At 44.2% G+C, this 25234-nt stretch overlaps 1 protein-coding gene across 1 annotated transcript in view; it reads right to left on the bottom strand.

The window, feature by feature from the left end:
* Positions 1-16329, bottom strand: part of znhit6 (zinc finger HIT-type containing 6) — a 157716-nt gene extending 141387 nt beyond the window's left edge. The window contains exons 1-4 of the mRNA XM_084310108.1: positions 16178-16329; positions 14477-14542; positions 2664-2770; positions 2170-2252 (exon numbers count right to left, since the gene is read on the bottom strand). Coding sequence (XP_084166234.1) covers positions 2170-2252; positions 2664-2770; positions 14477-14542; positions 16178-16272 — 351 coding nt within the window. The 5' untranslated portion in view covers positions 16273-16329. The remainder of the gene's footprint in view (positions 1-2169; positions 2253-2663; positions 2771-14476; positions 14543-16177) is intronic.
* Positions 16330-25234: the final 8905 nt, after the last annotated feature.

Raw genomic sequence — 25234 nt, 5'->3', positions numbered from 1 at the left:
AGGTACGAGAACTACAGTGCCATAAAAGTTTGGAGAGAGAAAAACACATCTGCATTTCTTTTTCAAATATATTTTATAGGGGATAATTATTTGTATTTATATACAAATAATAATGTGTATATAAAAAATATTAAATAATGTTTCTAGTACCGTAATGCTATGTTTTTATTATAAAATGTATGTTACGGTTATGTAATTCCATTTCTAATAAGAGTCGCAAAGGTGGGCTCAAGGTCATGTACTATAAATTCTGCCATTACTGTGGTGACAGCATTGTGTAATGTGGGGTCGTTGTGAAATCATAACCAGAGCCTGTATGGACGAAGCCTCTGGGAACCATCTGCTTGCGTAGAGCCCCGTTACTGAATGTATAGTAGACTGGTAGTGACATCACATTCTGACAACACGCTAGCAAGTTCAATAACAATCACCAAAATATTTCTTTCTTTTTGCACTGAAAGCTTAAACACATTGGGCTAGATCCACAAAGAATGGATTGCACTGAGCAAGTTGCACCCTTACTTACAATTCATAACATTTTCATTCAATCAATCACTGTGCAGATTGATTGATTGAATGAAAATTGTATTAACAGATTGCAGAATGGGTACAATACAGTACGGCTCAATACACACAATTGTTAAGGGGATGCAGACCAGAGAAAGACTTTCGTCTTGTTTACATCAGGGTCCCCCATTTTCAATTCATAATGAATTGTAAGTAAGGGTGCAACTTGCTCCGTGCAATACATTCTTTGTGGATCTAGCCCATTGTCTAATATGTGATTGCTTTGTCCTCTGTTCCACTGTGTGTGTGTGTGTGTGTGTGTGTGTGTGTGTGTGTGTGTGTGTGTGTGTGTGTGTGTGTGTGTGCATGCATGTGTTTTCGCGTTTAACCTTATACACTGTACTTAAATAACATGATTTATTTTTTATTTTTATTTTTTTACTTATTTGGAACTTACCCTTGTGTTTGCAATTTATTATTATGCTTTTAAGTCCCCCCCTCCGGACCACCCCCTAGTTTCCATCTTGTTTGAAAATCCTGGAGAAAGCCCAGAGACTACAGTAAATACACATATCTTTATACAAAATGCCTCCACTACTAACGATGCTCCCCGGTAGTGGTACTTGGGGCTTGGTCAGACGTTCCAACAAACACAACTGGGTTTGAGGGTATTAGTCCTAGTCGTTACATTAGGGCCTCCTACTGGTTGCCCGGGGCGCCTGTTCAGAGGGAAGGGGATCTGGGGGAAGTGCAAACCTCTGCACGTGTTATGCTCTTCCAGTGAAACTCCTCACCAGACCGACAGTAGGGTAGTCACATCATACCCAGACCGACAGTAGGGTAGTCTACACCCTGCCCAGACCGACAGTAGGGTAGTCTACACCCTGCCCAGACTGACAGTGGGGTAGTCTACATCCTCCCCAGATCGACAGTAGGGTAGTCTACACCCTCCCCAGACCGACAGTAGGGTAGTATACACCCTGCCCAGACCACCAGTAGGGTAGTCTACACCCTGCCCAGACTGACAGTAGGGTAGTCTACATCCTCCCCAGACCGACAGTAGGTACTAGGGTAGTACACCCTGCCCAGACCGACAGTAGGGTAGTCTAGACCCTGCCCAGACCACCAGTAGGGTAGTCTACACCCTGCCCAGACTGACAGTAGGGTAGTCTACATCCTCCCCAGACCGACAGTAGGTACTAGGGTAGTACACCCTGCCCAGACCGACAGTAGGGTAGTCTAGACCCTGCCCAGACCGACAGTAGGGTCGTCTACACCATGCCCAGACCGACAGTAGGGTAGTCTACACCCTCCCCAGTCTGACAGTAGGGTAGTCTACACCCTGTCCAGACCGACAGTAGGGTACTCTACACCCTGCCCAGACCGACAGTAGGGTACTCTACACCCTGCCCAGACTGACAGTAGGGTACTCTACACCCTGCCCAGACTGACAGTAGGGTAGTCTACACCCTGCCCAGACTGACAGTAGGGTACTCTACACCCTGCCCAGACTGACAGTAGGGTAGTCTACGCCCTCCGCAGGCCAGGACTATGACACACACAGACAGGGAATTGGCATAATGACAAAGAAAATAAAAAGAAATAATGCCTACTTTGTGCACTTGCTTGAGTAACAGCTGAGAGACAGACTGGGAGACTTACTCTGAATTTGAACCGGGTGCGGAAAACGAGGTCTCGAGCGGCGCCATCTGCCATCCGACCTGTATCCTCTAGAAACCTGTAGTCTAAAGATGGGTCAGAGATGGGCCAAAGCAGTGAGAACACTCATTGTAGCAATATGGTTTAGATTATTAATATATCACTGTGAAATAAACACAAAAACAAGACCGTTGCCCCAATAAACTATCCAACACTTTTCATTTAAATCAGATCTGTGAGTTCTCATACTTGATTCCCTACTAAATAATACCTTGCAGTGGACTGGCAATTTATGTATCGTATATCAAAACCAGCAGGGAGATGACATAATGAACAGAGATCAGCTACAGAGCTATAAAATATGGCTGCCGTTCCCAGTTAAAATATAGGGACACGACTATGCAGGTCACGTTTCAACTGGGGGTAATCGCATTGAAAACATTGCATCCTTTCTGGTAAATTCTACATCTGTAATGAAGGGGAAAAGACGGGCTCACCACTGAGGAGATTCATCTCGTCAAAATGAGAGAGCGCCACAAAGGCTGTCTTGTTTCGAACTCCACTGCATCCCGACGACTCCTTGTGCGTCGTCACACAGGCCAAGCTACAGGACAGAGAGAGATATGTTACAGAGCTTTCCCTTAACAATTATGTTAAGGTCTTAAGTTGCAGGAAATTACAGCAAATCGTAGTGCATTTCTTTTTTGCCTCACGGACAGGGGGCACAGCCCCCCTCCGGACCACCCCCTAGTTGCGACTCAGCACCATCTTGAAGACCCTGGGGAAAGCCCTGTGTTATAGTAGGGCCTTGGTCTTATGTTGGAGCACATACACGATTTCAGCCCTGATGTTCTGTCCCAGACACATGTATGAGACCGGAGACGACTCTGTGCTCGCCATCGCCGCTTGCACCAGTCGGCTGTTTCGGCAGACTCATTTTAGCTACAACAACAACAACACAAAAACATTAAAACAACACGAGACAACTGCACTCGTGTCCTCGTTTCCTCGTCAAAGGAAGAAGGAGGCCGTCTTATATTCAAGCCCGTCACTCGGGTATGGACAGCGAGAAACATCGCTATGGGTGAAAACTTCAGAGCATGACGTTAGCAGCACCCCATAAACTGGTCTAGGGTGCATCCAACCGCCCTACAGAGTACAACAGAAACAATATGGTCGTTATTCCAGTGGTTCTATATAAGCAACTGAACACGGTTGGGGCATAAAAGGTCAGCTGTGTGGATGATGAACGAGGTGTTCACCACGGGCCTCGGATTGGAAAGAAAATGGCATTCCGTGGCCATCAATTCCACCCCGTGGCATTTACAAGTGCAGGTTCAGGGAGGAGAACGTTCTCAAAGCATCCCTTTCAAAGAAGATCTCGGCTGTTTTGAAGGGTTTTATGTAACGCGGTCTGGAAAACAGAACAGACCCCTGTTTTTCTGCTCTCCTCCGGCGACCTAAATCACGGGAGGACTGGTACTGTAAATCAGCAGTCTCTCGGTGCGTGCCGGGAGCTTCCTCACCGTCCGTCTCCGTCACCTGGGCCCGAGCGGTGACCGACGCCTGGGGAGGAAGACAGACGACGCGGCAGCGCGGCCTAATCTCGGGTGTCACTCGGCGACGCCGCAGGTTTTCCCCACTGGGTTCCAGGCAGGAATGACAAATGGCTGCATACAGCGCTTTTATCCAACAGATCACGCTTTTTATCCTACAATTTGTTCCTTACATTTTACCCATTCACTCACACACACCGACGGCGGCGGCAACCATGCAAGGTGCCAACCTGCTCATTGGGAGCAGTTAGGGGTTAAATGTCTTGCTCAAGGGACACTTCGACACACTGCCCGGGAGGAGTGGGAATCGAACCAGGAACCTCCGGATTACCAGACGACTGCTCTACATCCCGAGCCACTGTCTCCCCCTGAAGAACTACGGGTACTGTACTGTACTGTGTACACGCAACAAGAGAAGCACCTGCAGGCGGTACTGTACTGTGTACACACAACAAGATAAGTGTCCTTGAGCAAGACACTTAACCCCTAAGTGCTCCCGATGAGCAGGTCGGCACCTTGCATGGTCGCCTCCTCCGTCGGTGTGTGAATGTGTGAGTGAATGGGTAAAATGTGAGGAACAAATTGTAAAGTGCTTTGGATAAAAGCTGCTATATAAATGCAGTCCATTTACTGTACACACAGTGGAACAGAGCAATCACGTATTAGACAATGATGCGTCTGTTTCTAAGCTGTGGCCCCAAGCTTTATTTAATGTTTAAACACACGGTGGCCCCAAGCTTTATTTAATGTTTAAACACACGGTGGCCCCAAGCTTTAGTTAAGGTTTAAACACACGGTGGCCCCAAGCTTTATTTAATGTTTAAACACACGGTGGCCCCAAGCTTTAGTTAAGGTTTAAACACACGGTGGCCCCAAGCTTTATTTAATGTTTAAACACACGGTGGCCCCAAGCTTTATTTAATGTTTAAACACACTGTGGCCCCAAGCTTTATTTAATGTTTAAACACACGGTGGCCCCAAGCTTTATTTAATGTTTAAACACACTGTGGCCCCAAGCTTTATTTAATGTTTAAACACACGGTGGCCCCAAGCTTTATTTAATGTTTAAACACACGGTGGCCCCAAGCTTTATTTAATGTTTAAACACACGGTGGCCCCAACCTTTATTTAATGTTTAACTTTAAACACACGGTGGCCCCAAGCTTTATTTAATGTTTAAACACACGGTGGCCCCAAGCTTTATTTAATGTTTAAACACACGGTGGCCCCAAGCTTTATTTAATGTTTAAACACACGGTGGCCCCAACCTTTATTTAATGTTTAAACTAGGGATGTTCGATATTGTCCAACTCTTAATTTCCGATACCAATATCAACCGATACAGATATATGCAGGGTCCCCCCCCCCCCACCAAAAAACTGAATAATGTCAGGTAATTAACATTACATATCTCTTGTTGTGGAATTAACACAACATTATGCATACTTTTGACAATAAATAAAATAAGAATTTGTTCTTGCTTGCCTGGGTAAATAAAGCTTAAATAAATGTAAAAATAAATAATAATAATAATAATAATAATAATAATAATAATAGGGGAGCTATATCTCGGCGCTATTTCTGCGTCGGGGAAAACCGTGCTCGTCACGGATCTGGGGGACACGAGTTCGATTCCCGGACCCGCCGTCATTTCTCAGAATGTCTTCCCCTGCTCTACATCCCATTTCAACCTGTTTCTGTCGGTCATGCTTGACCAGAAAAGCGATAAACGCTAAAAAATAAAGTAAAAAAAAATAATAATAATAAAAAAAAAATAATTTTAAACCGATACCGATATTACATTTGAATGCCAATATCGGTAGGCCGATAATATCGGACATCCCTAGTTTAAACACACGGTGGCCCCAGCGAGTTGTCATCGTGGTCCCTATACCATTGTTCAGGGAAAGCCCTGTAAGGTATGAAGCTACACATGGGAAGCGCCGTGCAGCCTTGCGTCCCGGAGAGCATTTGGTTCCACCACTTTAAGGACACAAGATGGCGAGAAGTGAAAGTGCATAACCCTGACCAACGTGGCCCACCTGTCAATGAGGCACTTTCATGCACAGGTGGAAATAAATTCCCCAGTGCACTGTTCTAAACTGATTTCATATCCTGGGCGATGATGGACAAATGGTCTTGAGTATAGTCTAGCCTATATAGGCCTACCGTCTGTGACCCAAGGGCACTATTGTTAGGTGGGGAGAAACAAGCCCCGGCCAGTTACATCCACATGTAGACGTCTTACTGGGAAAGAATTTCACCTCCAGAAAAATACTACGCCTATTATTCTGAAAAGAGCTTTGGAATTGGTTTGGGCTGAAATATCTAATTAAAAAAAGAACACTTGGGATATGATCCAGGCGTAGAAAGATCTATTTCAGACACTTGCTGAGCGAGAGGTATTTGGCTGTGGTCTCTCAAAGACCATTTCCCCAGGAACGCATTTAGGAGGAATGCTGATTGATGCCCAGAACAATGGGAGACCCGTGAGAAAAACGGTCAAACGTCCCTAAATCTTAGCGAATGCGAAGGTGTGAAATTCATTAGCCCACTTAGAAAATGCTCAGGTTGAGCGGCGAGTCCAAGATCACCGGCGCGGCGTACGAGGCGTAGACCGCGTGGATCGTGGCATATTACCGGCGTGGCATGTTGCCGCTGGCAGTCGATCAAAGCACATTTTTATCAGCAGCATTAATGAAAACGCACTATAACTCATTGAAAAAAATCTAATTATTGCACGCTAAAGGTAACAATTTCATCGGCTCTCGTTGCGTAATACCTCAGTGATTGTTGATTTGCAACATATGCCAGAACATTATTTAATATAATATTGCAGCTATGGTATCATGGAACAGCCTGGAGATTCGGGGACAATATAATTGCACATTGTCCCCATCGCAGAGACATACCAGATGTTACAATCTCTTCACTCAGTATGTTCTTTTTATTGACAAGACTAGGGAAACCTAGTTAAGCCGAACCCGGCAACGACCCTCATGCATGCGTTTCAACAATGGGGAGTCAGTCAGTCAGTCAGTCAGTTAGGCTACGTTCACACTGCAAGCCTTAGTGCTCAATTCTGATTCATTGCTCAGATCAGATTTTTTTTGTTTGGCTGTACACAGTATTTTTTAAATGTGGCAAATATCAGATTTCAGTGTGAACTGGTCACGCTCCTGAACTGACCAGCACGCGCAAATTAACAATAAAGAAGATGGACATAAGAAAATTGTGACAAATGTCAATCTAGAGTGACGTAAAAGTTGCATGTAAGTCACATCACTGTTCAGACTGAGGTCGCATTGCAAAAAATCTGACCTGTATCCGATTTAGGACCACATATGAAAGTGGCGATTTGGGCCACTTTTGCCTGCAGTGTGAACGTACTAGCCTTAGGGACATTCGCTATTGTAGGCCCACCCTATGGTCCAGCAAAAACAAAAAGCTAGCCTAACTAATGCCATACCAACCTTGTGTAGAAACAGTCTATATGCACTGAACAAGTGCTGAAGATGCTCCACGCTACGTTCTAAACAGAAACTCACCACTTTTAACAAAACAAACCATGTTAACCCATGCATGCGTACGCAGTTTGGAATGATTGTGAAGTAGTGATGCAGATGGTTAAGCTAGTAATGCAGATATACAACACAGTGCTTGTTCTGTAGCCTACAGTATGTTCATACACAGGCCTACTTATAGGCCTAAATGACCAAGCCTTGGGGTGGGATTTGGGTCATAGGATACAGAGCAGGGAGGTGGGCTATACCGTCATGGATCCAATGTGAAGGTGTGCTTTTTTACAATACCGTCGTCAACAATATACTTATATTCCTATTTATTTCATCCAAATATACATATATTGCTTTATCGATCCCCTTGGGGAAATCCGGGGCGTCATAGCAGCATGGGGGAGGGGGGAGGGGAGGTACAGATATGGGCAGGGTAATTGTAGAAAGACATAAATATAGGCAATAAAATGTGAATATAAAAAAGATGAGAAGAAATAAACAGTGTAAACAATATAATTAACCCTGAATAAACAGGGTTATCAATAAAAATAGGCAATAAATAATTTTAATCTGAATATATACTATGAGTAAGAGACAGTAAAAGTAAACAGTATACACAAGGTACCTTAACCATTTGGTTGCCAAAAACGTAGAACTACGTTTCTGTCGCCCGATTGTTGAGTGCCGGAAACGATCTACGTTTTTCTCACGGTATTTCTTTTATTCGCTATTGCCATTCATAATTCAGCGGGGCACCTTGTGCATGCTGTACTGAGTGTGTCTGAGCTGGCAGACGGTCTTATACCGCCCTCTAACGTCTTTATTTTGCACCTCATTATTGCACCTCATTAGAAACGAGTTTGTTTCTTTTCTCTACCGAGCTGCGGCGTGGGGGCGGGGTCCTAAACACTCCGGCAAAAGACACGCTTGTAGGGGTGGTTTGGACTACTGACCCCGCCCGCCCGTTGAAGTGCAATGCCCAACAACGTCGGAGACAGGATCGCTGTGGATAACTGGAATGGCGATGAGATAATTGGATTCTTTTTTTTGCATTACATCAGAGACCAGGTATGGACACTATATATGAAAGCTTGCGTTGATCTGATATTTATTTCTACCACGATTGAAGCTATCTGTGTTTTATGTGTATAGTTGTTTGCCGTTGGGTTGCAGGAGGGGGGGGGGGGGGGGGGGCGCGCGGTCGAAACCACATTGCATGCGTGCACGAGGAAGGATAATAATAATGATCTCGCGTTGATTTCAGGAAGATCCGATAATCAGGCGGAAAATGACAACGTGTTTATTGAATTACACAAAAGCGCTTTTCGTGTCTTTTCCCTGGAATTACTCAGAAGCAACCAAACTATATTCATATTCAAAACGGTATAAAACGGAAATGTACGGATGAAAAAATAATCTGTTTTTTGCACGTTGACCAGAAGCAACTCACTGAGACTCGACGGCGTTATTAGACCCATAGCTATACTATAAAATATAGGTTTAGCTCTACAAACTACAACTACGTTTACATGGGGTTAATGGACGGCAAGGAAGGGGTCACTTCCCGGAAGGGGCGTGGCACTCAATGTGTTAACTGGCATGATATATGTCATACGTTGTAGTCTGTGCAGGTTTTGGTGGTTAAGAGTCAGACACACTTGACAAATTGGACACTGCAGCAGTAATAAAGTGAATTTGTGATGAGAAAGACCACTTTGAATAAAGCAGCACTGTGACCATTACATTAAAAAAAATAAAAGACATCGAAAAGTCATATCACATTGTAGTTTGTACTGAAAAACGTAATACCGTCAAAATACCTTTATATCGTCAAAACAAAAAAAGTATCATGCAAAGACATTTTGGCCATCTCAGCCCGTCCTAATGGGATGGGATATATTAGGGTACTCAAGTCAAGAGTTTTATTTGTCACGGCATACAAGCATACAGTACTTAATGCATGCACAGTATTGTACATATTTTTAGGCAAACAAAAGTCTCCTCGTTACAATATATATATATATATACACACAATATGTGAAAATTTAGTGCAGTCTCTCCAAAGTTTTCTATACAAGTGAGTTGTATAGTTCAGTAGGCTCGGGTGCATAGGATGTGGAATGTTGCGAGTTCATCACGAGACTTACTTTGCAGGTATCTTCATTCTCTATTACTTTACTGTACCACTGTATACCATCCAAAAGAATAAATACTACTACTACTATTCTTATATTATAATAATAATTACACCCAATGAGTTGGGAGACCACTATCTTGACACCCAAATCCATATTTTTTGCCTATATGTTACACAACCAACTTTATTGTTGTCTCCCTGGCTGAAGGAGAGGTTTCCAATCATCGCAGACGTGGGAAGGAGGCAGAGTCTGCCAAATATCTTTAAATCTCTCCAAATACCCCTCCATAAAGCTGTGAGATAAATCGATTCCACCTTGGTGTTAAAATCGGGTGGGCACCTGGGGGAGATCATCTCAGCCGAACAGCAGCTCAGGGGGCTTGACCAGGTCTCATCAAAGACAGGCTGGGTCGGGCTGCTTACGTCTAATGCAGGTTATATGAAGGCTAGGCTTGTCTGCCTTCTATACATACCGTTTTCACTGTCTACAACTGCAGTCATAGTAATCAGAACTACCTACCTCATACTATAGTGTATATGGTATAAATTATTATTTTGTGTAAATTAGGTTGTACGCCAACCATCAAGTAATACTCGTTTAGTTTTAGAATAAGGGGCAGGTAACTATAAGAATTATTCTTCTTCCTGCTCCTTTTGCCCATGGTATGGTATTTATGATTTTGTATGAAAAACTCGATGATTGTATCGTTTCCACGTGGCAAATAAAACTCTGAATCTGAATAGTCCAACCATATAACGCTGCATAATAGCATGTACAATAGTGCTGTATACACCATAAATATATATTTATTTATATATCTATATTTACAGCATACTGTATATAGATATATATACACATATCTGTCTGAATATACCTGCATATTCATCTATATAACTACTTATACACTTGCATATAACCCATATACAACTAAATATAATATATATATATTTTTATTCTTACTGTATATATATATATATATATATTATATATATATATACACACATTTGTCTGTACATACCTGCATATATTTTTTCATATCTGTAGATACTATATCTATACTATCTATACTAACATATTACTTACCTACTCTGATGGCCAGTACGACTTACTATCAGTGTCTTCTTTATACCTGTATCACTGTACATATTAATACTACAACTATGTCTGATTCGCATTATTACTCATTTATATATGTTATATGCGGTTTAATCACCTGTACATTGTATATTACTATTGCACTTCACCATTACATTTGCACTCTGGTTGGATGCCAATCTTCTTTTCGTTGTACTGTACTTGTGCTGTATAATGACAATACATTTGAATATAATCTAATCCACTGTACCCAGAGACTGTGCAGCTCTGCTCTGGTTCTCTGGGGCCCGGACGGAATTAAGCAATTCAAAGTCCCACAGAGCCAGTTGGCATAGCTAATTCTCCATGCCGCGTTTTCCACTGCATTTCTTAATACAGACTTAAACACACGCTAAAACGTGCAACGCGTGCCGACCTGTGCGAGGGTTCGACGAGCCCAGTGGTTATCTTGGTAGATGGGGGCCAAGTTTAAAATTACTTCACCCAAATTGCCTCTTCATGCAATATAACTATGAGGTTTTTTTTTATGTTTTCTTTAGGAAATATTTCAAAGCACGCTGCCATGTGCATTAATGTTTGAGTGAATTTCATCCCAGTCTCAAAACCAAAGTCTGTTTTGGGTTTTCAGATGAACAATGTTTTCAAAACAAATCATCATCCAAGGACGGTAAATTGGGAGTGCGGTGCTCATTCATAACTAAAAATAGTATGTGGGATATTTTCTGGGTGACGTATTGCATTCATACTCCCAACTGTTTTTGATTGACTTCACAACTGCAAATACACAGGACTGTTGAACTTATGTATATGGTTCTTTGTCTGAAGGGTTCAATTAATATAATTACATACTGGGTCATATCAGTGGCTACAGTTTCACTTGTAATTTCAATACAATTTCTATCACCCAATCATGGCAGGGTGCATTAAATCAGTGCCAGACCCGAGGGTAGTCGGGTTATCTCGCCATGCGTTGAGCGCCAGGACCCCCGAAAACCCGAGTATAGTTGCAGTTGGGGTTTCATCGTTATTTCTTTTATTCGATATTTCTATTCATTACAGGCACACGGACTCGGGGTTAACATGGGGACATCCTGAGATCACCAAAGTGCAATACCGGCCGCATCCTCCCAGGTGGCAGTATCGAGCACCCTTTGAAACCTTGGCCTTTGCAACGATCAAATGTCTCCGGGCACACTTTTCTTATATATTAGTCAGGTGAGGCAAGCTGGTATCCCGATCCCATTGAGCAGCGTCAAATGCCCCCGATGCATCCGTTGTGGTGGATTATGTATTTATGTTGGCGACACGACGGACACCAATACTTGGACTCGCGATCAGACAATTGGAATATTCTTTTTGGGGTACCTCCTAGTGAAGGTAAGGACTAAATGATATCAATCCTGCTTTTATCCAACCATGATTTCACCTCGATCGCAACGTGTGTGTGTGTAACATTACTCCACAACGTATGCCGTTGGTGACGATCAAAGCATCAAAAAACTACCCCCCCCCCCCCCTTTCATGCATTCATGATGAAACATAATACCTATTATATACATTTGATTTGGAAATAGTAGCGTGTCCAGGCAAGAAACGGCAACGCTTTTAGTGAAATTCACGTTTTACTGCATATCGTCGTTTTCTGGGATTAGACAGGATCACTCTAAAACTATACTTATATTCACCACGGTATAACACACAAACGTATTGATGACATATTGAACGATAGATAGTTGATGTCAAATGGGCCATAGTATTGTATCCATAGCTATAATATAGAATATATATATAGCCCTTTTCAAGTTTCAAGTTTCTTTAATAGTTGTCATACAGAAGTACAGAATACTTTTGTACAAAATGCTTCTTACTGTTGCGCTCCAGAGACTGTGCAAGACAAGATAAGTATGAAATAAAAACATAGTAAAATTAGAAGTAAAAAAAAGAGGTCACAGTGTTCAGTTTAGACATATGTACAATGTTCGATGCAGAATAGACGTAGTTACCATACAATATACAATACTGTGCAGTGTACTAATATACAATACTATACTATATAGTGCAAGGCAGAAATGGAGAATGGGACGAGGTGCAATTTAGGTACAATTCACAGTAGGTGTACGAGTTGTAGTGCAAATCCTTTATCAATAAATATAAAGTGTAAGTGTGTTTGTGTGATCTAAAGTGTGGAGAGTGGGTGCTGCAGTGTGTTGTTTGTTTGAGTGAGTGTGTGCGTGTGGGTGTGTGTGCTGTGTGCATTTGATGGTTGTTGCATAGTGATTATTGTTCGTTTAGCGATTATTGTTCGTTTAGCAGCCTGATGGCCTGGGGATAGAAGCTTCTTCTGAGTCTTTCTGTGCTCGCCTTAAGACTCCGGTATCGCTTGCCTGACCGCAGCAGTTCAAAGAGGCAGCTGTTCGGGTGGCTCGAGTCCTTAATAATTCTCTTAGCCTTCCCCTTGCACCGCTTGTTGTAAATGTTCTGGAGGGTGGGGAGCCCCCCTCCAATTGTGCGTTCGGCTGAACGTGTCACTCTTTGTAGTCTGCTACGGTCTTGTGCAGTGCTATTCCCAAACCAGGAGGTGATGTTGCCGGTCAGGATGCTCTCTATTGTACATGAGTAGAAGTTCCTAAGGATCTTCTGACTGACTTGGAACTTCCTTAGGCGCCTGAGGAAGTAGAGGCGTTGTCGTGCCTTCTTCACAACACTGTCAATGTGTGTGGTCCATGTCAAGTCCTCGGATATGTGGGCTCCGAGGTACTTGAAACTGTTCACTCTCTCAACCGGTGCCCCGTCGATGCTGAGGGGGCTGTAGTCCTTGACCCCCGACCTCCTGAAGTCCACAATCATCTCTTTTGTTTTGCTGACGTTCAGGGAGAGGCAGTTCTCCTGACACCACTGTGACAGGTTCTCTACCCTGCAAACACCGCCACGTATTCCTATCTTTTAGAGCATGGCGACGGCGTGTAGGAACAAACGATGCTCAAGTCTGTGGCATCCAATGAGAAGGGGCATGTGTTCATCCTGTGCCCGGCCCCTGGGACAGTTCAGTCAGTATTTGTGAATCTGCACCTCTTTCCTTTTAGAATGATACCTCATGTTTTACTGTGTTTTATTGTGGCGTTTCTTTTTACAGTGGTGTTATTGGTTTATTTATTTTAATTGATTCATTGTCTTGTTTGTCTGTATGTAGCTACAGACCGGAGCTACATTTATTTCCCTTGTGGACAATCAAAAATATATAATCTAATCTCCTAAAGCTAGGAATGAGAGTGAGAGAGAGAGCCCTCCAATCGGTTCTGGGGATGTGAAATCTGCGGCTGCTCCATAGACAATGAATGGGGCTCTGACTTTATGGAGGCCATGCAATGTTTCTGTGAGGAACACGCCAACATTACGGGAATTGAGCTTCTTCTCCAGAGTCAGACGAAAAGATGGATACCAATTTCCCCTCTCTCTGTGCGTTCAGTAAAAAGCTATCTGGCTGCAAGCTAGCCTAGCTTATAGTATAATAACTATAATTATTATGATATAGTTTTGGGTTTTCAGATGAAAAGGTAAATAAGTTTGAATATGAACATTGAATCCTTGTGTTGTGTTACACACCATGAAATGATGTAAATGAAAAAAAATAGCAACACCTTGTCTTATAGGAACTGCTACCTTATATCATTGAGCTGAAATGTACACAACACAAGGATTCAATGTCCCCGATGACATCACTGGTGGCCATATTCAAACTCATTTATTCTCAATAACTGTCAAACTAAATGAATGTGTGAAATAATGTTTAGAGCTTTTGGATGTGTGTGAGATTATGTGCAAAATAAATAAGCATTGTTTTATTTTGGTGAAGTGCCCCGAATGTGTCTCGGACAGGCCCCACCGTCGGAAGCCAGTACAGTAGACTCCTCACAAGTCACAACACTTTGTTAGTAGTAGTCAGTGTGTTTAATGCACTCAATCTTTAAAAAAAAAAAAAGTTCAGTTCAAGCTGCTTCAGTCTCACCTGCAGGAATGTTTGAGACAAGCAGGGCATCTGTACCTTGCCTCTTCTGAACCGCAAACACCACAACTGTTGAGAAGACGAAATGGTCAACATTTCCCTTTATTAATTTGTGTACAAGTGACACAGAGAGAGGGGGGAGAGGAGGGGGGGTAGCCCGGGTAGGGATGGAGAGGAGGGAGAGATAGGGAGGGAGAGAGGAGGGGGGGTAGCCCGGGTAGGGATGGAGAAGAGGGAGAGAGGGAGCTATGGGGGGGGAGAGAGGAGGGGGGGTAGCCCGGGTAGGGATGGAGAAGAGGGAGAGAGGGAGCTATGGGGGGGGAGAGAGGAGGGGGGTAGCCCGGGTAGGGATGGAGAGGAGGGAGAGAGGAGGGGGGGTAGCCCGGGTAGGGATGGAGAAGAGGGAGCTATGGGGGGGGGGAGAGGAGGGGGGGGTAGCCCGGGTGCCTGAATAGAATACTTTCCACAACAAAGTCGTGTTTCCGCGTCTCTGATTGGCCAGGTCATGTGACATGTACGCCCAATCGTGGGACCGCAAGTTTTTGGATGGTTAAGCTTAGGCGCTCTTTCGAAGTTGGTTAAGGTTAGAGTTTGTCTTAGAGCATGGCGATAGAACGCCTGCCCTGATTCCAAACTCTAACCTTAACCACCTGCGAAAGAGTCGCCTAAACTTAACCAGTGATAAACTAGGCGTTTAGTTTGCAGGCTGTTCGACCCGGAAATAGGCGCTGAACTTGCCGTCCCACGATTGGCGCACATGTCACATGACCTGGCCAATCAGAGCGCAAAACTCGAACGCGGAAACACAAATTTGTTATGGAAAGTATAGACGCAGCCCGGGTAGGGATGGAGAGAGGGAGCTATATGGGGGGAGAGAGGAGAGGGGGGTAGCCCGGGTAGGGATGGAGAGGAGGGAGAGAGGGAGCTATAGGGGGGGATGGAGAGAGGGAGCTATAGGGGGGAGAGAGGAGAGGGGGGTAGCCCGGGTAGGGATGGAGAGGAGGGAGAGAGGGAGCTATGGGGGGGGAGAGGAGGGGGGGGTAGCCCGGGTAGGGATGGAGAGAGGGAGCTATAGGGGGGGAGAGAGGAGAGGGGGGTAGCCCGGGTAGGGATGGAGAGGAGGGAGAGAGGGAGCTATAGGGGGGGGAGAGAGGAGGGGGGTAGCCCGGGTAGGGGTGGAGAGGAGGGAGAGAGGGAGCTATACTGGGAGGGAGAGAGGAGGGGGGATAGCCCGGGTGAGGAGGGAGAGAGGGAGCTATAGGGGGGGGAGAGAGGAGGGGGGGGTAGCCCGGGTAGGGATGGAGAGAGGGAGCTATAGGGAGGGAGAGAGGATTGTTGAGGAGGGGGGGGTAGCCCGGGTAGGGATGGAGAGGAGGGAGAGAGGGAGCTATAGGGAGGGAGAGAGGAGGGAGGGAGAGAGAGAGAGGGAAGGAGGTAGAGGAGGGGGATAGGGAGTGGGTGGAGAAAGAGAGGAGGGTGAGAGAGGGGAGAGGATGGCGTGGGTACAAGTACAACACGTGGAGGGGGAACCGTAGAAGCTTGCTTCTCTTTCACACTCCTGGGTGACGTTCTACGATACAAATGCAACATCAGAAGGTGTATGGTATGCTATCATCTAGCATGCTAACGCACTGTTGGCCAGCACATGTGGTGAGCTAGTAGTAGCTAGCAGCTAGCCCCTTGCTATCTAACATAAGTACTTACTTCGAGAGAGATATCTTTCTTTTTGTTGCCTTCTTCGGCTCATCCTCCAGTGCGCCGTTTTCGACGTGGTTTGCTGCGGTTGCCACTGAGTCCATTGCTGAGACGTGTTGTAGAAACCTCAACTGCTAAGTAAGCGTGTGGCTGAAAGTTCCTTCCCTTCACAACCAAAACAAACCCACTCCACTTCCTTGCTCGTGCTGCACGTGGGGGTTTGATTCCGGTTCAGCCTGAATGGCACATCAGCGCCCCTTAGTGTTGTTGTCCTTGAACTGCAATGTATTCTAATTAGTAGAGAAACTGTAGAGAAACCACTGGTCAAATGGACCAGTTACAATCAAACTGCTGGGGGAGATAGCTGGTCAACAGTAGATGTGTGATAGAATAGAATAGAAATGTACTTTATTGATCCAGAGGGAAAGTCAGCACTACAGATCGCTCACAATAAACATTTAGGTAGTCAAAATCAAAAATCACAAATAGAAATACAGTCAGGGATATACATTCTAAAATATGTATATACATTCTGAAATATACAGCCAAAAATATACAGAAAAATGTACAGTTAAAAATTAAAGTGTCGACATAAAGGTAAACAGTCATAAGTTTAAAAAAAAAAAGAAAAAAGGTCCAGGAGATATGCCAGAGTTAGTACTGTCATTCTGTGCTATAGTCTGATGGCTGTTGGAATGAAGGACTTCTTGTGCCGTTCAGTGTTGCATCTTGATTGATTGATTGATTGATTGATTGATTGATTGATTGATTGATTGATTGATTGATTGAATTGATTGATTGATTGATTGATTGAAAACTTTATTAACAGATTGCAGAATGGGTACAATACAGTACAGCTCAATACACACAATTGTTAAGGGGATGCAGACCAGAGAAAAACTTTCGTCTTGTTTACACCAGGGTCCCCCATTTTCAATTCATCAGGACATATATGACATATAATGTATCTTCTCAATGATTCTATGTTATAGCTATATGATCTTTCTCTAATGTATAGTGGAATAGCTTACTCTGCTCGTTGTGTTTCCCGTTAAAGTAACAGTTCATTCAAATGTGGTCCTTTGGAAATCACGTGGAGGCGGAGACAGCGCTGCGGGTGAAAACGGTTCTGACCGTTGTTTTATTGGAATATCCAACAGCTTAAATTATCTGGTTCACAGCATCAATTATTTTCTATCTCTAATCAGCTTTTCCCGGAGGGCTTCTTAGTGGCGTCTCTTATTCTCGAACTGGTGGGGTGGATTCTCCGTCTCTGCTTCTCCGTTCTCTCTGCGTGTCTCTCTGCGTCTCGGTGTCTCCGTGTCTCTGTCTCACCTCCATCATTCAACCTGTAGGTTTTATAGAGAAGAGAGAACCCCCCCCCCGCCCTTGCGCCATCCAGTGCCGTCACCCCAGAGAGCCTGCTTTCCTATTGGCTAGAAGGTCTCCCCTCTCAGTGATTTGGGTCTTGCGAAACAGCGTTACAAGGTGACCTTACAGAGGGGATATGAACTAGTTTCCTTTTAGAATGATTTACCCAAGTGTCCCTGAATGCGACCCTCATACAGATGGAAATATAGTACCCATTCAACCTAACAGTGGGTATCACAGAATGGCCTGTTTGGTCTGCTTAGCTAAAGTAAACAGAACTCGGATGTTGGCCTTCAGGTCGTCACTTCTTGACTTAAAAGTTTAGTTATTTGGCGCACCATCCCTGTTCGTTGTGGAGGAAGATGTGTCATATGTTTGCCATTTGATCTGTTCTTATTTTTATGGCACTCTGGGCCTTTCCTATAACTGCTAAGTGAAGGCTGAAGGGGTGCACTGTTAGCTTTTTGACTGAGTTCTCCTGTGGCTTTTTCCATCAACCGCTAGATGATTTTAATCCTTCCCGTAATGCTTATATGGGTCATTTTGATCCATTTCGACTGAGGCCAGTTAACAGCCTTCTTGTTGACTCAAATGTATGGTTAACCTAACAGGTGATTTGGCATGGCTGTGAGTCTCTATTTTTCTAAGAGAAAATAACCTAGTTCTTTGCTATTTCATATATGTGCATAATTTCTATTGTTTAATTTACAGGTTTTATTTAGATAAATATACGACAATCCACCCTTAGTGGGTTTCATAACCCACTATATAGCACCAATATGTTCTAAATTAAATATGTTAAACCATAATTATCATTTTTGCTAATATTTTCAAAAAATTCAAAAAATCCAAAATTTACACAAATCGAACTACCAAACCCATTTCCGTCTGTACAGTTACAAAATCATCATTCACTCTTTCCGTTGGCTTCTTCCCCAGTCACACACAATATCAGTTATTACTATGACTCTAGACTAAGAAAGCTGTTCCTGTTTTTACAAGGAAACACTCTTTCAATAACAGCTTTTTTGTTTAGACTATTTTATCCATGTTTACTTATCTTCAATGTGTCTGTTTTGTGTAATTGACTCTGCAAGAAAAGATTAATACATCCTACCCAAAAGATTAACACTCTAAACATCGAGGGAGATTCAAACAAGCAAACATAAATCATCTCTTCTCCTTGAAAATACCACTGAGGCCTCAATTATTCTTCGCTTTCATCCCTGTCAGTTATCCCTGTTTAAACCTCCTGAGGTCTTTACGGCTACCTCGTTTTGACTGTTTTCTTCTTGTTGTATTTTGTGCTAACCACAGCCTCTTCTTTGTTGTATGCAGTTTTTGGTACTGCTCCGATTTTCCACAGAAGGAAACGATTTTCCCTCTGTCCTTTTTTGCATTTTGGATTGTTACTTACAAACACACAATGGATTGGAAGGTCTCATTTTCGCACAGATACATTTTTACTGTTCTGTATTTGACAACACTCTTTTTCCAAATTCGTTATCTATGTATTTCACAGCTTCTTACGTTAACATTCAATCAAATCATCTTTGTCTCATTTCTTTTTGTGCTGTACTGTTTTACTAGATTCAATATCTCAAGATCAACACAACTACCTCCACCCTTGACAGTGGAATAACCATCATTTCACTTTCAATTACCTCGTTTCCCGACAGCTCCCCGGTCCGGACAGTCAGCTCTAGACGAGGCCAATCACCAACAGAACCTATGTGCATGGTCAACAAACCACAGTCCCTTTAAACACACATCACACACACTCCGCCAGCTTTCAACAAGCCGGTGCAGAGTCTTCCACAAGTCAATCATCAAATTCACATGTCTGCACCCTACATGAACACTAACTGGCCAAATTGCGACCACCAACCTACAGAGCTTCCTTATAGACAGAGAAATATGTTTCCCCAACACCTATCATAACCCAAAAAGTGACACAACCCTCCAGATTCTACATCTGGAGCCTCAATGAGCGGAAAACAAACCATGAACCAGCTCCCGTCCATTCTCAGTTCCCAGCTCATTATATCAGACCTCCTACCAGTCTCGCTGTGTCACCACCACCTGCTATCCCTGACTGGCGAGAGAACCCCCCCAGCCAGTCAGTTCCAAAAAAAATATAGTCAACCAAAAACAAAGAAAATTAAAAATAAACAAAAAAAAACTGTGAGTGCCTACATGCTACACACCCATCCAACAGAATTAAACTATCATCCAGAGGCATAAATACCCCCGCAAAACTAAGACAGCAAAATTAGAAATCCAAAAAGAAATAAAATAAGTAATGAAATAATAATATTGTTGTTGACCTTTTTTTTTTTTTTTTTTTTTTTTTTAATTATTTAATTCAACCTTGACCACCCTTTGATCAAGTATTGTAATCACTACTATAAATAGTCCTTTGTTTCTAACTCTGTCTAATATTATATGTTCCATTGTTCCTGTCTAAAACCCAACTGTTTAACCCTTCTCTGACACCGTCTGGTTCAGAGTTCACATGACCACAAGAGCCATTGCGGTGACCATTTTTCTCTCTCTCTCCAATCTGTGCAGCCGGGCCAGGCTGCACAGGTGGGAGATACCAAAAATCGTCCACCATACCATTCTCCCTTACGTTTTCCTCACTGCCACAGCAAGAGTTGATCAGACACACTGTAGCAAAAAGGAAAACCCATGATTTGTCTATTAATTAACTGTTAGTACGATTGGCTCATGCATCTGTCAGTCATCTCACCTCTCCCTGTTAGTTGCACATCCATCTTAGTCGCTTCCACTCATAATCTAATGTATCAACGCTCCTATATATTTTTTATTCTATTTTTTGTTCCAATCCGTCCTTCTTCCCATTTTAACTTATTAATAACTCTATTTTCCCGAGCACTATTAGCTCCGCTTGTGCATTCCTGCCTCGTTCTTAATTAACCTATGACCTATGCAGACACCCCCTCTGACAATGTCCCAACTCTCCACATTCCCAGCAACCCTGTTTGGACTCTTGCTTCTTTCTGGACGTTTGCTGAGGCCTCCACCCTTTGTCACATGACCGAGCGAAATGGCCAACCTCCCCACAACCCCAGCACACAGCCGACGCCGGCCATCCCAGGGGTTCCAGTTCACCCAGTTTACCACGACTCCCACAGTCTCTCGGCTGGCCTCCCACCGTCCTCTCCAGGTCCACCCCTCTCCTGTCCTCTGGTCGCATGTCCTGTTGCCTGGAGGAGAGAGGGGCATACCTGTCCTTTTCTGCTGCCTCTCCTCTGGCCTTCTCTTGTTGGGAGGGGCCTGGAAACTCACCCCTCCTGCGGTTCTGTTCACCCTGTTGCGGCCCAGTTCCCTGTCCGGGCAACAGAGCACAGGGCATTCTTTGATCACAGCGGCCTAGGTCAGACGCCCGAAGCATGATCTCAACAGCTGTCGCTTCTAGTAGCACAGTCTTTCTCGCCAGTTCCCGTTCCAATCTCTGAGTCTCGTGTGCGGCTTGACCGATCTCCAGCTGTGTCTTCATCAGATCTCGATGAACTGCCTCGTGTTGTTCGAACGCCGTCACAAACGCTCTCTGTTGTTTATAGTATGCTGCCTCTTCCCCCATCTCAGCACGGGCGGTTTGACGTCCCACCGTTGGGCTCCGCCTCCCTTCTTGGCTTTGGTGCTGAGGGCAGGATGGATGTGGGAAACGGGTGGGCTGTAGAAACTGTTCGTGTATTCCATACCTGCTGTCGGTCTCAGTTCCAGCCCTCCGGCCAGAGTGGACTTCGTGGGACGGCTGTAACCTCAGTCTCTTTTTCTGCCCCTTGGTTAAACCGCAGTCGCCTGCAATGGACACTCCAGCTTGAATCGGTTCTGGTTGGAGTAACACCGTTGTCACTGGTTCACTCCCCTGTGTTGGAATCAAAGTCATCATTCCAAGTCCTTCTGTCGTACTGGTCACATGAGAGAAGTCCATATTCAAATCAATCAGATCATCACTGGTATAGTCTATCTGGGAAATGTCTGCAGAGGCCCTCGGCCTACTCCCCCCAATGGCCCGATCACTAAGGCCCTCCTCCATATCGTTGTTGTTGTTATCCTATTGTTACTGCATTTAACGCTTCAGTTGTTCCTATCAAATGTCCCACTAAAGTGAACTTCCTATGTTACTGTCATTCATTCCACTTTCAACACACTCTTGTAATCACCGTTTGAAAAAACAAGTTTCTCTGTCTTCCACTACTTCTACTTACTTGAGTTAAAACACTCACACTGTCAAATTTTTACTGTGCAGACAAGGATTGATAACTGGCTTATCATTCGTACTTATACCAAGGCGCATTAAAGCCGTTTTCCCTAGATGGTTGTGGAAGTCGTTAGAGCACCTGTCCGGCCGAGCATCTGTATAGAAAGAAAGCAGAAATATCCAAACTTAATACAGTGGCATTTCCCTTATTATTTCCACTCTTCGTTATGCATTGGAAATGTCGGGCAACACTATACTAATATATTTAAAGAGACACAGTGTGATTTGCTTGAAAAAATAACGATACAGCTTATCTTGTTTTTTGTCCGTTCCTTCAACAGGAACACTGGAGTTTTCCAATCCCCTGTGTGCTCTCTCCTCCTGATTTCCTGGGAAATATAATCATTAATCCCCTTCCTATCCATTGTCTAATAATCCTTTGTAAACCTGGTCCTTCATCTGATTCTAATCTCTCTTTGCTTGATGAATCTGTTCATCCTAACCTTATTTCTTACTTTTAAATGCCCGATTAGCGTATCGACTAAATGTATTATTCCGATTAGCGTATCGACTAAATGTATTATTCGCTTTCGCTTCACTTCTCATACTACATCCATTTCATTCATCCTTACACACAACCATTACCCCCCACAACACTTAATAAAAATTAATCAGTGTTGCTACTGCTACCAACCACCTAATCAGGGAAAACAATAAACTTTTAGCAACTTAGATCACTAAAACCCTGACCGACACATAGTACAGCTGGCCACGTTAATAATTTCATGGACACCCGCACTATGCCACCGCAATATCCTCCCAGTTCTCCGAATACACAAAGAACCGTCAACTCACAGCCCAAAGCGTCCTCCCTTCAGTTTCGAACCTGAACGGAATCACCCCAAGCTTCTACCACACCAAGAATATCACAAATCATCCTACCACCACCTGCACCTAGACAGGCCAGCGCCCATCCGGTACCTACTTCACATATACAATAACAACGCAGTACAAATAAACCTACAACCAAATGCCCACAACACGCCGCAATCTAGGGACGGCGAAATACAAGGAGAGACAGGGAAGGGAAAAGAAAAAAGGAGGGAGGGATACAGGGATCCAGGGACTAAGGGGAGGAAAGGGGGGGGGGGGGGGGGGGGTCACACAATGCAACATTAACTACTACCAAAACCGTCTAAATCAACCTTAACTTTAATCAGACCAAAAAAATGACCATGAATATTCCATCTATCCTTATGTAATCCTATTTTAGCAAGTAACACTATATTAATATAACCAATACTCCAAACCCATGATGAACTGAAAATGGGGGACCCCGATGTAAACAAGACGAAAGTCTTTCTCCGGTCTGCATCCCCTTAACAATTGTGTGTATTGAGCTGTACCGTATCGTACCCATTAAACAATCCGTTAATAAAAATGTTCAATCAATCAATCAATCAGGCAATCTATACTAAACAAAAACTCCCTTTGTGCACCTGTCCCCTCACAAAGTTAAGCCGGGAGACAGGGATGGAGCGGAGGGGGGCGGGGGGGGAGGGGGGGGGGAAGGGGGGGGGGGGGGAGGGAGGGAGGGAGGGAGGGAAGGAGGGAGGGAGGGAGGGAGAGAGCGTGAACGAGGGAGGAAGAGACAGAGGAAAAAGGGGGGGGGGGGGGTTCACGCCAATCCCACCAGCGCCATTACACCTGGCCCATAACAAATACAGACCTATAATCAAACCAGTAAACACCCCCATCATCAACAACAGAAAAAACCGAACATAAAGAATTTATAAATCCCCACAAATGGTCGCTACTCAAAACTTATAATAATTACAAACCCTTCTCCACTGCCAACTGCACCCCGTTCCACCTGTAAAGGTGAAACTATAAAAGAGGCAACAGCGCCCTCCGCTGGAACGTCCTGTCCATCACCAACGCACCACAACACTCACCACTTCCTGTAGGAGGCGCCACGCCTCCCCCGCAAGTGCGTCATTACGCAGCCACTCCTCCCATGACGTCAGCCGACGTGCTCACACAACATGAACCCCAATTCCCAGAATTCCCTGTACCGAATCGTAGTCCGGCATTAAGGATGGCTTCCCGCGAGACGTCGCCACAGGCTTACGTCACGTTTACACACACAAGGTCCCGCTGCCAGCCAAAATAGCATCACGCGATATTCCCCGAGACTCCCAGCATGCAACATTGTTAGCACAGGTAGCTTTAGCATGTCAGCATAGTTAGCTTAGCATTTTTAGCATAGTTAGCTGTCCACTGCCAACACCATTAGCTTAATACCGTTTAGCTTAGCTCAATGTTGCTATCGCTCGATCAGCCTAGCACGGCTAGTTAGCTTAGCCTAGCCCCTTACAATAGCGTTTCCTATACGGCCCACTATCCTGTTGATTTGAGCAGCACAACACATCGCGACGTTTTGCACAACCCAGTCATACTTTATAACATAATTCTAATCCTATTAAGCCCCCGTTTACAGAACCTATATTACTATCCTCATTCTAGCATGCTCGCCCGCTTGGCCCCGGCCGGCTCCGTATTTTAAATCTAACGCTCCCGATCTAGCCCCGTTATTCCAAATCTAACGCACCCCAAGCTCCGACGCTCCCTATGACGTCACCAGCTCTAAAATCCCCGTTTTCTTTGATCTTTACTACATTACTTTTAAACTTCTACAGCCCCGATTTGAAAAATTTCAACGCACATTACACATCTCCTAGGTTCCATCTCACATGTCATTCATTCAATTCACTCGAAAACGCAACACAGCGTCCACACGCTAGTCCCGTCGCGCCAGCTAATGCTGGCAGGACAGGGGTGTGGTTTCTCCGTTGCAGCCTTGGCCACCAGCTGGTTCATAATAATACAAAAAATACCGGCATCCACTCCATAACCTCTAGCAGACTCATTCACACACATCCTCTCTCATCCACACAGTTACACTCATACTTCCATTCAGCAACATAATCATTCTTAGCCCTGGTCAACCTTGCACATCATGTAGCATCATTTGGTAGCCTCTTTCAGCCACCATGGATGAAGCTATAAGTTCCGTCATCTCAACACAACAGTCGTACTAAACATTATTAGCCCCAAGCATTCCCCGTTAGCTTGCAACGTAGCTTAGAATGTATTAGCCCTGCTTTGTATAGCAGTAGTTTCCCGGGTATAAAACGGCTTTATTCCGTATTGGTTGTAATATAGTAATCCGCGACGTTTAGCGTTATGATGACGTACGTTTGATTATAGCCATGATACCATGCATGTGTCATCCTATTTCATCTAAACAACATATATACATTGTTACATACCAAAGTCCTTATATAATGCCTCATCGCTTCTAAGTGCAGTTTTTTAGTTCGAACATAAGCGCAGTTCTTTATAACCCCCCAGTGCACAAGTGCTAATTTTTCCGAGGTTTAAGAGGACTACCTTACGCGCTC

Source organism: Notolepis coatsorum (genome assembly GCF_963971535.1).
Source record: "Notolepis coatsorum genome assembly, chromosome: 3".
Lineage (NCBI taxonomy): Eukaryota > Metazoa > Chordata > Actinopteri > Aulopiformes > Paralepididae > Notolepis > Notolepis coatsorum.
The sequence above is the reverse complement of the archived record's forward strand: the minus strand, read 5'-3'. Positions and strand labels throughout refer to the sequence as shown.